We start from the raw sequence: 18,401 nt of genomic DNA, 5'->3' as shown, positions 1-18,401 counted from the left end.
CAAGGATCATTTTCTATCCCTCCTTATATAAAAGGTTGAATCTGATCATAAACCAAGGATCATTTTCTATCCCTCCTTATATAAAAGGTTGAATCTGATCATAAACCAAGGATCATTTTCTATCCCTCCTTATATAAAAGGTTGAATCTGATCATAAACCAAGGATCATTTTCTATCCCTCCTTATATAAAAGGTTGAATCTGATCATAAATCAAGGATCATTTTCTATCCCTCCTTATATAAAAGGTTGAATCTGATCAATAACCAAGGATCATTTTCTATCCCTCCTTATATAAAAGGTTGAATCTGATCAATAACCAAGGATCATTTTCTATCCCTCCTTATATAAAAGGTTGAATCTGATCAATAACCAAGGATCATTTTCTATCCCTCCTTATATAAAAGGTTGAATCTGATCAATAACCAAGGATCATTTTCTATCCCTCCTTATATAAAAGGTTGAATCTGATCAATAACCAAGGATCATTTTCTATCCCTCCTTATATAAAAGGTTGAATCTGATCAATAACCAAGGATCATTTTCTATCCCTCCTTAAATAAAAGGTTGAATCTGATCAATAACCAAGGATCATTTTCTATCCCTCCTTATATAAAAGGTTGAATCTGATCATAAACCAATGATCATTTTCTATCCCTCCTTATATAAAAGGTTGAATCTGATCATAAATCAATGATCATTTTCTATCCCTCCTTATATACATGTCACGCCCTGACCTTAGAGCGTTTTATGTCTCTGTTTTGGTTTGGTCCGGGTGTGATTTGGGTGGGCATTCTATGTTCCTTTTTCTATGTTTTTGTATTTCTTTGTTTTGGCCAGGTTGGGTTCTCAATCAGGGACAGCTGTCTATCGTTGTCTCTGATTGGGAACCATACTTAGGTAGCTTTTTCCCACAGGGTTTTTGGTGGGTAGTTATTTTCTGTTTAGTGTTTCTGCACCTGACAGGACTGTTCCGGTTTTCGTTCATTCTCTTTGTGATTTTTGTTATTTAGTGTTCAGTTGAAATGAAAGTATGAACACTTACCACACTGTGCTCTGGTCCTCACCTTCCTCAACAGACGGTTGTTACAGAATGAACACTTACCACACTGTGCTCTGGTCCTCACCTTCCTCAACAGACGGTTGTTACAGAATGAACACTTACCACACTGTGCTCTGGTCCTCACCTTCCTCAACAGACGGTTGTTACAGAATGAACACTTACCACACTGTGCTCTGGTCCTCACCTTCCTCAACAGACGGTTGTTACAGAATGAACACTTACCACACTGTGCTCTGGTCCTCACCTTCCTCAACAGACGGTTGTTACAGAATGAACACTTACCACACTGTGCTCTGGTCCTCACCTTCCTCAACAGACGGTTGTTACAGAATGAACACTTACCACACTGTGCTCTGGTCCTCACCTTCCTCAACAGACGGTTGTTACAGAATGAACACTTACCACACTGTGCTCTGGTCCTCACCTTCCTCAACAGACGGTTGTTACAGAATGAACACTTACCACGCTGTGCTCTGGTCCTCACCTTCCTCAACAGACGGTTGTTACAGAATGAACACTTACCACGCTGTGCTCTGGTCCTCACCTTCCTCAACAGACGGTTGTTACAGAATGAACACTTACCACGCTGTGCTCTGGTCCTCACCTTCCTCAACAGACGGTTGTTACAGAATGAACACTTACCACGCTGTGCTCTGGTCCTCACCTTCCTCAACAGACGGTTGTTACAGAATGAACACTTACCACACTGTGCTCTGGTCCTCACCTTCTTCAACAGACGGTTGGATCTGATCAATAACCAATGGTCATTTTCCATCCCTCTTTATATGAACATATAAAACGAAACGTTGAGAGTGAGACAAATTTCAAAATGGTTCTTCAGGCATTCTTTGCTGGTTTGATGGAGATTCCTTGATAAAGAATCTACCTTTTTAACATGAGAAATGTAAAAGCTCAATGACTCTCCTGCTTGAAGTTCATTACGCTTCTTTATCTCCCCCATTCTCCCAGATTAGTGCCATGGTCCTCCTGTTTTCACATCATCGGGCTATTTCACCTCTTGCTCCCGTAGAGATCAGTACCGCCTCACCGCTCATGTCAATCAGTCATTCTCATTTTACGTTTAAATTTGAGTCATTTAGCAGACTCTTATCCAGAACGACTTACAAGTAGTGCATTCATCTTAAGATAGTTTGGTGAGACAACCACATATCACAGGCATAGTAAGTGCATTTTCCCTCAATAAAGTAGTTTTCAGCAAAGTCACTGCTAGTAGGAAAATGTACATTTATTTATTATTATTATTTATTTTTTTTTTAGTAGGTGGGGGGCAGTGGGGAGGGGCGCTGTGAGATTCATTTAAGATACTCTTTGAAGAGGTAAGGTTTCAGCCATTTTTGGAAGATGGGCAGGGACTATACTGTCCTAACTTCAAGGGGAAGTTGGTTCCACCATTGGGGTGCCAGGACAGAGAAGAGTTTTGACTGGGCTGAGAGGAAGCTGACCCTTTGTAGGGGTGGGAGGGCCAAGAGACCAGAGGTGGCCAAATGGAGTGCTTGGGTTGGGGTTTAGGTTTTGAGCATAGCCAGAAGGTAGGGAGGGGTAGTTCCCTTTGCTGTTCCGTAGGCAAGTAACATGGTCTTATAGTGGGTGTGAGCGTGTAAGGGAGCATGCTGACATGGGAGAACTTGGGAAGGTTGAACACCAGTTGGGCTGCGGCGTTCTGGATAAGCTGCAGGGGTTTGATGGCACAAGCAGGGATTACCGCCAACAGAGAGTTGCAGTAGTCTAGACAGAAGATGACAAGAGCCTGCATTAGGACCTGCACCACTTCCTGTGTGAGGTACGGTCGTACTCTGCAGATGTTGTAAATCATGAACCTGCAGGACCGAGTCACTGCTTTGATGTTTGCAGAGAATGACAGGATGTTCTCCAAGGTCACGTCAAGGTTCTTTGCACTCTGGAAGGGGGACACTGTGGAATTGTCAACCGTGATGGAGAGGTCTTGGAGTAGGCAGCCCTTCCCTGGGAGGAAGATCAGCTCCGTCTTGTCGAGGTTGAGCTTGAGGTGATGGGCCGACATCCAAACTGAGATATCTGTCAGGCAAGCAGAGATGTGTGTTGCCACCTGGGTGTCAAAAGGGGGAAGGAGAAAAGTAGTTGAGTGTCATCCACATAGCAATGATAGAAGAGACCATGTGAGCATAAGACGGAGGTGAGTGACTTGGTGTATAGAGAGAAGAGGAGAGGGATTAGAATCGAGCCCTGTGGAACACCAGTAGTGAGAGTATGTGGTGCAGACACAGATCCTCTCCACGTCACCTGGTAGGAGCAGTCTGCCAGGTAGGATGCAATCCAAGAGTGTGCAGAGCCTGAGATGCCCAGCCCTGAGTGGGTGGAGAGGAGGATCTGATAGAGCCTGAGATGCCCAGCCCTAAGTGGGTGGAGAGGAGGATCTGATAGAGCCTGAGATGCCCAGCCCAGAGTGGGTGGAGAGGAGGATCTGATAGAGCCTGAGATGCCCAGGCCTGAGTGGGTGGAGAGGAGGATCTGATAGAGCCTGAGATGCCCAGGCCTGACTGGGTGGAGAGGAGGATCGGATAGAGCCTTGAGACGGGTGGAGAGGAGGATCTGATGGTTCAGGGTGTTGAAGGCAACGGATAGATCTCGGAGGAGGAAAACAGAGGAGATAAAGTCAGCTTTGGCTGAGCGGAGAGCCTCCATGACGCAGAGGAGAGCGGTCTCAGTTGTGTCTTGAAGCCTGACTGCTTAGGGTCAAGGAGATCTTTCTGAGAGAGATCATGAGAGTTGGTCATAGACAGCACGCTAAAGTGTTAAGGACATTAAATAAAAAAGCTGATAGTAGTGATGTGCGGTCTGACTCATAACCTGTGGGGGTGTTAGGATCAATCTTGTGGATGAAGGGCGGGTGGGTGGCGGGTTGAATAAAGAGAAAACAATACCTTAATAAATCCATGAATGTATTATTCTTGTGCAATTTATAAGCTACATTGAGTTTTTTTTTATTACTTGAGGCTGTTGCATTAGTATGTAAGCCTAAGCTTTAGGGCCTAATTGTACGCACGCCAAATAGCCTACACACCAATCGTCAAATGATTTTGGGAACAGGCCGAAAAAGTAAAAAGTAAAAAGGACTACGTCTGAGTTTAATTCAATAAGAGAAAAGCTGTGAAATGGAGAGTTGAAAATAAAGAGAAGGGAAGGCCAGAAAAGTCATGTTTGGGAACGATTTGATTCATTGGTAAAAGAGGATAGCAGTGCCGGCTATGTTATGTGTGATGATTGTGAGGCGTTATACAAATTCGACAGTCACGAGCCGGGGATTTCAAGTAGGCCTATAATAGCAGGTCAAGGAAACTGTAGTTCAGATGGGTTAATGGTCACTGACTGTAGGTCTATAACCTCTCACATAGCTTTAATAGCCTCAATATTAACTCCTGTAGAATTAAGCATTTCTTGCAGTAAAATCATACAGCAAATGAAGGCAAAATTTTGACTCTGGAAGAGGAGTGGAGAAATATGATTTATTTATTTCAGTGTCTTGAGAGAATGCGAATGTGAAGTTAGATACCGTCTGTAGAGGTGTTATCTTTATCAGCATCATAAAAGCTGATAGTATTTCAACCACATAAAATATGCATTCAAGTTGAACTGAAATCTTATCAGAAACATGTGGGTCGTTTTCACAGCTTTCTATTTCCTTACAACCGGTCAAACTGATGTCATTTGGACATTTTGCACAGAAAATCTTTCCCTTTTATATTTTTATACAATGCCTTTTCTCCCCAGTCCCTAAACATCTTTGCTCCGCTTAAGAAGCAGAGATTACGGTGAAAACCTTACCGATGTCAACAAGATTGAAGCATTCATCCTATTGATTTATGACATTATTCTGGTGAGCAAGGGTTAATTGTCACGCCCTGACCTTAGAGAGCCTTTTTATTTCTCTATTTGGTTAGGTCGGGGTGTGATTTGGGTGGGCATTCTAGTTTATCTATTTCTTTGTTGGCCGGGTATGGTTCCCAATTTGAGGCAGCTGTTTATCATTGTCTCTGATTGGGGATCATACTTAGGCAGCCTTTTTCCACCTTTAGTTTGTGGGATCTTGTTTTTGGTTAGTTGCTGTGTTAGCGCTACAAAACTTTATGTGTTGTTTATTCTTTCTTGTTTTTGGTGTTCATTTAATACATTTATGGTGTACGCCTACCAAGCTGCACCTTGGTCCAATCCATCTTTAAACCCTAAGCAGTCAGGCCAGTGATGATCCATGGCCCGAAGCCTCCAGTGATGATCCATGGCCCGAAGCCTCCAGTGATGATCCATGGCCCGAAGCCTCCAGTGACGATCCATGGCCCGGAGCCTCCAGTGATGAGCCATGACCCGGAGCCTCCAGTGATGATCCATGACCCGGAGCCTCCAGTGATGATCCATAGCCCAGAACCTCCAGTGATGCTCCATGGCCCGAAGCCTCCAGTGATGCTCCATGGCCCGAAGCCTCCAGTGATGATCCATGGCCCGAAGCCTCAAGTGATGATCCATGACCCCGAGCCTCCAGTGATGATCCATAGCCCAGAACCTTCAGTGATGCTCCATGGCCCGAAGCCTCCAGTGATGATCCATGGCCCAGAACCTCCAGTGATGCTCCATGGCCCGAAGCCTCCAGTGATGATCCATGGCCCGAAGCCTCCAGTGATGATCCATGGCACGAAGCCTCCAGTGATGATCCATGGCCCGAAGCCTCCAGTGATGATCTGCAGTCCGGAGTCTCCAGCGACGGTCGGCAGTCCAGAGCCTCCAGCGATGGTCGGCAGTCCAGAGCCTCCAGCGACGGTCGGCAGTCCAGAGCCTCCAGCGACGGTTCCCAGTACGGAGCCTTCTGCGATGATCTACGGTCCGGAGTCCCCGGCGACGATCTACGGTCCGGAGTTCCCGGAGACCATCCACGGTCCGGAGTCCCCGGAGGCCATCCACGGTCCGGAGTCCCCAGAGGCCATCCACGGTCCGGAGTCCCCGGAGACCATCCACGGTCCGGAGTCCCCGGAGACCATCCACGGTCCGGAGTCCCCGGAGACCTTCCACGGTCCGGAGTCCCCGGAGACGATCCACGGTCCGGAGCCCCCGGCGACGATCCATGGTCTGGAGCCTCTGGCGACGATCCACGGTCTGGAGCATCCTGCGACGATCTACGGTCCGGTTCCTCCGGCAACGATCCATGGTCCGGAGCCTCCGGTGACAATCCACGGTCCGGTTCCACGGAAGCGGAGGGATCAGCGAGCAGAGCGGGGTCTATCAATATCAATATCAACACTATTACTTATCAATATCAACACTATCAGTTATCAATATCAACACTATTAGTTATCAATATCAACACTATTAGTTATCAATATCAACACTATTAGTTATCAATATCAACACTATCAGTTATCAATATCAACACTATTAGTTATCAATATCAACACTATTAGTTATCAATATCAACACTATCAGTTATCAATATCAACACTATTAGTTATCAATATCAACACTATTAGTTATCAATATCAACACTATCAGTTATCAATATAATCACTATTAGTTATCAATATCAACACTATTAGTTATCAATATCAACACTATTAGTTATCAATATCAACACTATCAGTTATCAATATCAACACTATTAGTTATCAATATCAACACTATTACTTATCAATATCAACACTATCAGTTATCAATATCAACACTATTAGTTATCAATATCAACACTATTAGTTATCAATATCAACACTATTAGTTATCAATATCAACATTATTAGTTATCAATATCAACACTATTAGTTATCAATATCAACACTATTAGTTATCAATATCAACACTATTAGTTATCAATATCAACACTATTAGTTATCAATATCAACACTATTAGTTATCAATATCAACACTATTAGTTATCAATATCAACACTATTAGTTATCAATATCAACACTATTAGTTATCAATATCAACACTATCAGTTATCAATATAATCACTATTAGTTATCAATATCAACACTATTAGTTATCAATATCAACACTATTAGTTATCAATATCAACACTATTAGTTATCAATATCAACACTATCAGTTATCAATATAATCACTATTAGTTATCAATATCAACACTATTACTTATCAATATCAACACTATTAGTTATCAATATCAACACTATTAGTTATCAATATCAGCACTATTAGTTATCAATATCAACACTATTACTTATCAATATCAACACTATTAGTTATCAATATCAACACTATTAGTTATCAATATCAACACTATTAGTTATCAATATCAACACTATTAGTTATCAATATCAACACTATTAGTTATCAATATCAACATTATTAGTTATCAATATCAACACTATCAGTTAACCCTACATTTCTTTTGGTTTTGCTTTTAAAGCGTTTTGGGAATCTCTGTTTAATGAAAGAGCTTTATAAAATAAATCAAATCAAATCAAAGTTTATTTGTCACGTGTGCCGAATAGAACAGCTGTAAACCTTACAGTGAAATGCTTACTTACAGCGACCAAATATATTATTTTAATAAACGAAATATAATAAAAGGACGGTTTTGGAGTGGCTTCTTCCTTGCTGAGCGGGCTTTCAGGTTATGTCGATAGAGGACTCGTTTTACTGTGGATATAGATACTTTTGTACCCGTTTCCTCCAGCATCTTCACTAGGTCCTTCGCTGTTGTTCTGGGATTGATTTGCACTTTTCACACCAAAGTACGTTAATCTCTAGGAGACAGAACGCATCTCCTTCCTGAGTGGTATGACGGCTGCGTGGCCCCATAGTGTTTATATTTGCGTACTATTGTTTGTACAGATGAACATTTTACCTTCAGGCGTTTGTAAATTGCTCCCAAGTATGAACCAGACTTGTAGAGGTCTACAATTTTTGTCTGAGGTCTTGGCTGATTTCTTTTGATTTTCCCATGATGTCAAGCAAAGAAATCACATTTTATTTGTCACATACACATGGTTAGTAGATGTTAATGCGAGTGTAGCGAAATACTCAGAGACACTGAGTTTGAAGGTAGTTCTTGAAATACATCCACAGGTACACCTCCAATTGACTCAAATGATGTCAATTAACCTATCAGAAGCTTCTAAAGCCATGACATCCTTTTCTGGAATTTTCCAAGCTGTTTAAAGGCACAGTCAACTTAGTGTATGTAAACTTCTGACCTCCTGGAATTGTGATACAGTGAATTATAAGTGAAATAATATGTCTGTAAACAATTGTTGGAAAAATTACTTGTGTTAGTCACAAAGCGACTTGCCAAAACTAACGACTTGCCAAAACTATAGTTTGTTAACAAGACATTTTTGGAGTGGTTGAAAAACAAGTTTTAATGACTCCAACCTAAGTGTATGTAAACTTCCGAATTCAACTGTATGTACACATTACAGTCAATTTGCAGTTGCTCTTATACAGAGCAATTAGGGTTAAGTGCTTTGATCAAAGGCGCATCGACAGATTTTTCACCTCGTCAGGTCAGGGATTCAAACCAGCAACCTTTCAGTTATTTGCCCAACGCTCTAAGCGCTAGGCTACCTGCTGCCTCTTAATAATGATCACTGCACTGTTGGATAAAGCTTGCAAGTTAAGCATGTCAATGTCTTGCGCATGTGACAGTAAAACATGAACTTGATGCCTGATGGGCCCCCTATGAACGAAATACAATGGTGGAGAATTAGCCTACAACAGGGAAGAGGAATAGAGATTACTAAAACCAACCACTCCAAAGAAAACCACTATTGAAAATGTCTAAAAGTACCCAGACTCTTCATGCTGGTCTGTCCGGACAGACAGACAGACAGACAGACAGACAGACAGACACATGGACGAACAGACAGACGGACGGGCGGACAGACAGACAGACAGACAGATAGACAGACACATGGACGAACGGACAGACAGACGGACGGGCGGACAGACGGACAGACAGACAGACAGACAGACACATGGACGAACGGACAGACGGACGGGCGGACAGACGGACAGACAGACAGACAGATTGATTGACAGACAGGAGAGGAGAGGGGGGAACTGAACAGACAGACAGACACATGGACGGACGGACAGACAGACGGACGGGCAGACAGACAGACAGACGGACACACAGACAGACAGATTGATTGACAGACAGGAGAGGAGAGGGGGGAACTGGACAGACAGACGGACAGACAGACACACAGACACACGGACGGACGGACGGGCGGGCGGACGGACGGACAGACACACAGACACACGGACAGACGGACGGACGGACGGGCGGGCGGACGGACGGACAGACAGTCGGACAGACAGACACACGGACACACGGACACATGGACGGACACACGGACGGACAGACGGATGGATGGACGGACGGGCGGACGGACAGACAGTCGGACAGACAGACACATGGACGGACGGACACACGGATGGATGGACGGACGGACGGGCGGACGGACAGACGGACAGACAGATTGATTGACAGACAGAAGAGGAGAGGGGGGAAGTGGACAGACAGACAGACAGACAAACAGTCTGTGTCCCTTCCCTGCCGTCCCCTGCTCATCATCCCCCTGCCCCTCCAGTGAACGGGCCAAGTACTTTAGGGAAGACCATGTGATGTGAGGGTCTTTAGCTACCAGGGAGACAGGGCAACACAAATGGCCCCATTAACAAAGGCCCTGTATCCAGGCCGAGGCCAGCCATTGTCCTGCCCAGGGCCTACCACTGAATGTGAGACGGCCAGGTCCCCCCTCCACACAAGGAACCTAATAGGAAATCAAAGTTCTCTGGGAGAATGGACCAGGCTCAGAGTTACCCTCCCTTGGGTCCTGCTGAAAGAGGAGTGCAGAAAGGCTCTGGCAGTGGTGGGGAAGGTTAATGTAGCGGATAGTTTTTCCCTGCCTATACCCCTGGCCCCCTTTCGTCTCTGTAGCTCCAGCACACACCCCTGCTCCCCGATGCACAGGTTATGTGTCCACGCTTGACATCCTGGCTTTTTTAGTGCTTGTGTGCTGCTGTGTTGTCAAACAGACAGCCCATGATTATTCAACTTCGCTATTTACACATTGAATGTGTGGGTGTGTACAGTACAGTCCAGTACATGTATTTTGGGATGTCAGAGGTCAAGGGACCTGCGGAGTGGAACATATGAAAACCCAGGGTTTAGCCCACTATTAGGTAGTGCTAAGGCAGCGTTAAGCTGCTTAAGCTCCAGGCACCTTGGAGGGAGAAGGATCGTCACCAAAAAGAAGTTAGCTGGGACTGACTGATCCTGCTGCTGATGCACTGTCTCAGGCATTGAAGATTGAGCTCCCTCCACAGCTCCTTTCTGGGTTACCTGCAGGAGAGAATAAGAGCTTTTTACAGTTCAGATACTTGGAAGGTGTTGGATGTCTGCAGTGTAACAACTAACAAAACCATTTGAAAACAAAGTGGTTCGGTGAATGTCCCAGTGCAATCCGATCCGTCGATCTTTGTGCCGCTAGAGAAAACGTCCCTCTGAATCAAGGAGCGACACCATTTAAATCCACAGATTTCCTCCCTTTTAAGTGCATTCTTCAAAGGTGAACATGCTATCTGAAACAGAGCTGTGTTACCGCCAAGGATCAGATCCTCTCTCCAATTCTCATTGAAATCAGTGTAGATTGCAAAATAAATAGAGACAAATGCTGAAAAAGAGTTGCACCAAGAAGAGCAACGATTCAGGTAGACTTGTAATGGGAAATAGACATTTCTGTGAAATAGTGTTCAACAAAAGCAGTGAGTGGAAGGAACAGTGACAATCAGCAACAACAGTTTATATTTGTCTACTGGAAATCTACCTCATTAGTCCAGTTAGGAAATTTAGTACACAAAGGTATGGCGAGGCTTCTGTCTCTACAACGATATAACAGCTCTTTAGTGGAGTTGAAGACTACAAAGCCAGTGTTGATATTTTGTGCTGATTCTATCGTGGCTTTGCAAACAGTAATGTCCATTCAAGTAATTTACAAATCAAACATTTAAAAATGAAATGAAATTATGTGATCAAAGTTTAAAGTCATTCCATGCCTATAAGTTAAACTACTGTACATCCCAGATAGGCCTTTTCTCAATTAGATTTCCTCAACTCCTTTGTCCTCTCTCCTCCGGTCAAAGTACATCGAAGAGAGGAGGGAAAGTGTGCTTGTAATGGGCTTGTATGAAGTGACTCTCCTTCTCCAATCGCACATCATCAGTCAAGTGACGTTTACAAGAGTGGAATCCCCAAATAAATGTATAAAGTGGTATAAAACGAATTTAGCTAGTTGTGCTAGACATTTTATAGACAAAAGTAGCACATCATTTCATAATATAGCATTTCCTATCATAAGCAGCATGTCATTTTTACATGTTTGCTTGCTTTCTCCTTTGAGAAAACAATAGCTGATTTAAAGGGGGTGTGGCAAATTTCAAAACTCTTCCGTGAAGGACTCAGGTAGGACACATTTGTGTTTCCTTGCCAAAAGGAGGCTATCGAGAAAGGGAGGACTGTCTTCCGTTTGCCTACTAACAAATTGACACACTCCTCGACCACTCAACCACTTTTGCCCAAATGAACTTTTGCCCAAATGAGAGAATCCCACAACTGATTGACTCCAGACTTGAATCCCAGAAGAATCCATGGTCTTACGATACTGCGAATGCCGTTGTTACATTACTCCATGTGATACATTGGTACGACATTGAAGACTTGTGATGGGAAAGACAAGCCCTCTCTCCAAGTCCCAACGTGGCTGGGGGTGTGACTGCGTGACAAACAGACAGCTCCTTCACCTCTCCTCTGAGAGATGAACTGGCTGTCAATCAGGCCCCCAGTTAATTACCACTGAGTGTGAGACTGTGTCAGGAACTCTGACCCAGTGGGCGTGCCCCTCATTCCTCTCCCAGGAGCCCACTGGGGTCCACCCTGCCTGCCTTCCTGCCCCATCAGAGCATGCGGACCAGGCCCGCTTCTCTTTGTGCACTGGGATGATGAGTGAGAGGACGATGACACCTACGTGAGTATGAGAGAACACACTACACAGTATGTGGGTTGGTTTGGGAGAGTTAACACACACCGTGTGGACATAGACCTGTATTGGGCTTCAGTGTTTTGGCGTGTGAGCAGTGTGTGAGCAGTGTGTGTGTGTGTGTGTGTGTGTGTGTGTGTGTGTGTGTGTGTGTGTGTGTGTGTGTGTGTGTGTGTGTGTGTGTGTGTGTGTGTGTGTGTGTGTGTGTGTGTGTGTGTGTGTGTGTGTGTGTGTGTGTGTGTGTGTGTGTGTGTGAGGAGTGTGAGGACCCTGTCTGAGGGAGACAGTGATGGATGGAGACGGACCCCCTGGGACTTCAACTAATCCAGTGGGCCAACAATGGGCCCCGGGCGGCAGGGGGCCTTTCACTGGGTCTGGCTGAGGCAAGGGGGGGGGGGGGGGGCAGGAAAATAACACAGTGACATGTTTCATTAGCTTGTTAAGGCTGTGTCTGCCCCTGTCTCTGTGCCTGCCACCAGTGCAGCTCTGGTCCCACCATCTCTCCTGGCTCCACTCACCACACACCGCTGGGAACCAGAGTGTATCCTCTGTTGTTCTAGTGTCCCCTCTTAACAATATCAAATCTACCTTGAAGCATACTACAGTTACTTGGTAATGGTTTGTTGAGTACTTCTGACACTTGATTTGTTAGACGTGTCATAAAACACATATATAGACCTGACACATAGGAACATCACATGGCTTTTGCTTCATTTGCTTCATTTGACCTCATTCATCTTTCTATTTCTGGAGCCTCCCAGTACTATACTTGTGATGCTGTTGTTTCCTCTAAGTGTGATCTAGGGTTGAGATGTTGCAGCCTACAGCCAACCCAAGAATACTGTACCATTGACCATTAATAAAAAAAATCAATGACCGCACTGACATCCATAAATGTCGTTTTTTTTCGATCAGGGACCACCACATCATGACAAAATAGACCACACATATTACTCAATCAGCACGGAAACCACAAGAAAACTATATTGATTAGTCCCCTTATCAAATCTGAACCCCAACAGCAGCCCTTAGAATTCCTAGGACAGAAATAAACCCAATTTCAATGACCAATACCTACATGTGTCTCAGTTCATAAACACAACAAAAAAGGTTGGTAAATAGATCAAGAGAAATACAAGAATGAAAATGAAAATGCCATCACCTTGTTGTAAGATGAAACATTGAGAATAAAAGTAAGGCTTTCGTAAACCTATTGGGTTAGGGCCACTGAAATCACATTGCTAAAGATTTACCTCTCCACTGCAAATCTGATCTTGAGCAATAACCCGTTGATTAGGAGCCGAGACGGGCAGGTCTGAATAGAGTCTCTGGTCCTGGGTGACACTATGCTGGGACTACTGGGATTTGATTAGGGCTGATGTGAGTAGCCCAGAGGTGGGGGAGAATACTGATTAGGATAGGTGTGGGGACTGGAGGAAACATGTCCATGGAAGTGAGTTTCTGTTTCCTCCTCTGTCAACAGACCCAGAACCATGTACAACGAAATCTTCAAATGTAGCAATTTGTCAACTTTTAGTGATGTAGAAAAAAATCCTTGGATTCATAAAATAAAGGCCAACAGAAAACACATAGCTCTGTCTCATATGGGTGAATTCTTCTTCTTCTTCTTCTTCTCCTTCTTCTTCTTCAGTACACATAAACACATCATAGCTCCCCCATGGAGTCAAAGCTAGAGAGCGGCAGCCTCACATGATCTCAACTCACCCTGTAACCTCAGTCCCCTCAGGTTACCTGCGGATTTCTCCTGACAAATTGTCTTATCAGACTGCAGCCGATTGGGCGAATAAAAACATGACCTTTGCCTGGGCTCCCTGACATTCCCCCAGCAGCCATCTTTGAGTACACTGATGGGGAGATAAGGAGGATGGGTGCAGCCGCTGAAGTGGCTAACAAGGACCATTATAGTCTCTTTCATGCATGCTGCTGGGGGCTTTTGGGTGGCGCTGGACGGACTGGGGGCGTGGAATTGGGGTGGAGGGTTGGGGGGGTGTAGCATAGGTAGCCACAATGGTGATGGTGGTGGTAGTGTGTGTGTGGGGGGGGGGGGGGGGGTGTTAGAGCAAATGGCAGGCTAACTTTCAGATCGGCGGTGTCTTTGTCTGGCATTAAAAGCAGGAGGCCATTGTGCAGGAAAGGTTCTCTGAGTGGAGGGTTAGGTAGGGGGAGGAGGAGGAGGAGGAGGTGGAAGGACGAGGAGGAGGACGATGAGGAGGAGCAGGAGGAGGAGGACAAGGGGGAGGAGGAGCAGGAGGAGGAGGAGCAGATGGAGAAGGACGAGGAGGAAGACGAGGAGGATGAGGAGGATGAGGTGGGGGAGGTGCGTAGAGATAAGTGAGTCCTCTTTTTGGCCTCACGCTCGGCTGCCCCATGAGGAGCAGGGAACAGGCCAGTGACACAGTGGGGGCTTTGTGGCGACTTATCAGGAGTGAGACCAGTGAATAGGGAAGGAGAGAGGGATGGATGGAGGGTGGAAGGCAGGGAGGGAGGGTGGCAGGGAACTACATACAGAATGAGAAAGGAGAGGGGTGCAGAGGGGAGAGTCTGCTGGACAAGCAGGAGAAGAAGAAGAAATGCTCCCCAAGATCACATTCCCATCCTGAGACAGAGAGGAGAAGGGAGAGAGAAGCAGAAGCAGACGTGGTGGAAATAGAGAACGAGAAGAGGAGATACACAATTTGGATTGGGTGACTGTGTGAGTTTTGATTACACAAAAGCTGTCATGTCTGTCAAGCATTTTTTTTTGGGGGGGGGGGGGGGAGAGTGGAACAGAGGGGGAATATGTCTGTGCTACTTCTTCAGTGTGATCTACTGGCATGACACAATCACACCCAGAAACAAGAACAATATCAAGGAGCAGTCACATCCACATACTCCAAAGAGCAGTGCAGTCCTTCAATCCTTAAGAAGAGGAACTTCACATGACTCAGGTATTTTTTTTCTGTAGACAATGTGGCCACTCAAAAATAAATACAAATAAGGACGTTTTATTGTCACATACAGTGGCTTGCAAAAGTATTCACCCCCCTTGGCATTTTTCCTATTTTGTTGCCTTACAACCTGAAATAACAATTTTGGGGGGGGTGTATCATTTTTCTACTTTAAAACTCAGACAAAACAGAGATGCTAGTTCTAGGTCCCAAGAAACAAAGAGATCTTCTGTTGGATCTGTCAATTAATCTTGATGGTTGTACAGTCGTCTCAAATAAAACTGTGAAGGACCTCGGTGGTACTCTGGACGCTGGATCTCTCTTTTGACGAACATATCAAGACTGTTTCAAGGACAGCTTTTTTCCATCTACGCAACATTGCAAAAATCTAATTCTGTCCAAAAATGATGCAGAAAAAGTTATCCATGCTTTTGTCACTTCTAAGTTAGACTACTGCAATGCTCTACTTTCCGGCTACCCGGTAAAAACAAGAAATAAACTTCAGTTAGTGCTAAACACGGCTGCTAGAATCTTGACTAGAACCAAACAATTGGATCAAATTCCTCCAGTGCTAGCCTCTCTACACTGGCTTCCTGTTAAGGCTAGGGCTGATTTCAAGGTTTATCTGCTAACCTACAAAGCAGTACATGGGCTTGCTCCTACCTATCTCTCTGATTTGGTCCTGCCGTACATACCTACACAATACAGTCACAAGAAGCAGGCCTCCTTGTTGTCGCTAGAATTTCAAACCAAACAGATGAAGGCAGGGCTTTCTCCTATAGAGCTCAATTTTTATGGAATGGTCTGCCTATCCATGTGAGAGACGCACACTCGGTCTCAATCTTTAAGTCTTTATTGAAGACTCATCTCTTCAGTAGGTCCTATGATTGAGTTTAGTCTGGCCCAGGAGTGTGAAGGTGAACGGAAAGGCACTGGAGCAACGAACCGCCCTTGCTGTCTCTGCCTGGCCGGTTCCCCTCTCTCCACTGGGATTCTCTGCCTCAAACCCTATTACAGGGGCTGAGTCACTGGCTTACTGGTGCTCTTCCATGCCGTCCCTAGGAGGGGTGCATCACTTGAGTGGGTTGAGTCACTGACAGGGTCTTCCTGTCTGGGTTGGCTCCCCCTCTTGGGTTGTGCCGTGGCGGAGATCTTCGTGGGCTATACTCGGCCTTGTCTCAGGATGGTAGGTTGGTGGTTGAAGATATCCCTCTAGTGGTGTGGGGGATGTGCTTTGGCAAAGTGGGTGGGGTTATATCCTGCCTGTTTGGCCTGTCCGGGGGTATCGTCGGACGGGGCCACAGTGTCTCCCGACCCCTCCTGTCTCAGCCTCCAGTATTTATGCTGCAATAGTTTATGTGTCGGGGGGCTAGGGTCAGTCTGTTATATCTGGAGTATTTCTCCTGTCTTATCTGGTGTCATGTGTGAATTTAAGTATGCTCTCTCTAATTCTCTCTCTCTTATTCTCTCTTTCTTTCTCTTCTTTCTTTCTCTCTCTCTCTCTCTGAGGACCTGAGCCATAGGACCATGCCTCAGGACTACCTGGCCTGATGACTTCTTGCTGTCCCCAGTCCACCTGGTTGTGCTGCTGCTCCAGTTTCAACTGTTCTGCCTGCGGCTATGGAACCCTGACCTGTTCACCGGACGTACTACCTGTCCCAGACCTGCTGTTTTCAACTCTCCAGAGACAGCAGGAGTGGTAGAGATACTCTGAATGATCGAAAAGCCAACTGACATTTACTCCTGAGGTGCTGACCTGTTGCACCCTCTACAACCACTGTGATTATTATTATTATTGGACCATGCTGGTCATTTATGAACATTTGAACATCTTGGCCATGTTCTGTTATAATCTCCACCCGGCACAGCCAGAAGAGGACTGGCCAACCCTCATAGCCTGGTTCCTCTCTAGGTTTCTTACCTAGGTTCCTGCCTTTCTAGGGAGTTGTTCCTAGCCACTGTGCCTCTACACCTACATTGCTTGCTGTTTGGGGTTTTAGGCTGGGTTTCTGTATAACACTTTGTGACATCAGCTGATGTAAGAAGGGCTTTTTAAATACATTTTATTGAAATTTGATTGATTTACACAACATGCCTACCACTTTGAATATGGAAAATATGTTTTATTGTGAAACAAACAAGAAATAAGACGAAAAAACAGGTGAACCTCCGTCCCAGTCTCAAATCTCTGGAAGACAGGTTTCCCTCAAGAATTTACCTGTATTTAGCGCCATCCATCATTCCTTCAATTCTGACCAGTTTCCCCGTCCCTGCCGATGAAAAACATCCCCACAGCATGATGCTGCCATGGATGGCGTTCTTGGGGTGATGAGAGGTGTTAGGTTTGCACCAGACATAGCATTTTCCTTGATGGCCAAAAATCAAAATGTTTGTCTCATCTGACCAGAGTACCTTCTTCCATCTGTTTAGGGAGTCTCTGCTAAACACCAAACACGTTTGCTTATTTTATTCTTTAAGCAATGTCTTTTATCTGGCCACCCTTCCGTAAAGCCCAGCTCTTTGGAGTGTACGGCTTAAAGTGGTCCTATGGACAGATACTCCAATCTCCGCAGTGGAGCTTTGCAGCTCCTTCAGGGTTTTCTTTGGTCTCTTTGTTGCCTCTCTGATTAATGCCCTCCTTGCCTGGTCTGTGAGTCTTGGTGGGCGGCCCTCTCTTGGTAGGTTTGTTGTGGTGCCATATTCTTTCCATTTTTTTAATAATGGATTTATTTAATGGTGCTCCGTGGGATGTTCAAAGTTTTGGATACTTTTTAGAACCCAACCCTGATCTGTACTTCTCCACAATGTTTTCCCTGACCTGTTTGGAGAGCTTGGTGGTACCCCTTGCTTAATGGTGTTGCAGACTCTGGGGCCTTTCAGAACAGGTGTATATATACTGAGATCATGTGACAGATCATGTGACACTTATATTGTCCACAGTTGGACTTTATTTAACTAATTATATGACTTCTGAAGGTAATTGCTTGCACCAGATCTTATTTAAGGGCTTCATAGCAAAGGGGTGAATACATATGCACACACCACTTTTCCGTTTTAAATTGTTTTATAATTTTTTGAAACAAGTCATTTTTTTCATTTCACTTCACCAATTTGGACTATTTGTGTATGTTTTACAGGGTCAGCCATAGTAGTGCATAGAGCAAATGAGGGTTAAGTACCTTGCTCAAGGGCACAGCAACAGATTTTCACATAGGCGGGCCAGATATTTGAACCAGAAACCTTTCAGTTATTGGCCTAACGCTTTAACCGCTAGGCTGCCTGTTCAACTTCGAAATTCCTTAGCTAGATGTAGAATTGGGTTGTTAATAGTTTTATAGAATGTTATGACA

General features: G+C 44.9%; 1 protein-coding gene across 1 annotated transcript in view; it reads left to right on the top strand.

Moving 5' to 3' along the window:
* The first annotated feature begins 5,921 nt into the window (after positions 1–5,921).
* The window catches only part of LOC118964796 (uncharacterized threonine-rich GPI-anchored glycoprotein PJ4664.02-like), a 28,610-nt gene continuing 16,130 nt past the window's right edge, over positions 5,922–18,401 (top strand). Inside the window, exons 1-2 of the mRNA XM_036979161.1 lie at positions 5,922–6,039; positions 11,941–12,091. Coding sequence (XP_036835056.1) covers positions 5,922–6,039; positions 11,941–12,091 — 269 coding nt within the window. The remainder of the gene's footprint in view (positions 6,040–11,940; positions 12,092–18,401) is intronic.

The sequence above is a fragment of the Oncorhynchus mykiss genome, chromosome 6 (assembly GCF_013265735.2).
Source record: "Oncorhynchus mykiss isolate Arlee chromosome 6, USDA_OmykA_1.1, whole genome shotgun sequence".
In the NCBI taxonomy this organism is placed as follows: domain Eukaryota; kingdom Metazoa; phylum Chordata; class Actinopteri; order Salmoniformes; family Salmonidae; genus Oncorhynchus; species Oncorhynchus mykiss.
The sequence above is the reverse complement of the archived record's forward strand: the minus strand, read 5'-3'. Positions and strand labels throughout refer to the sequence as shown.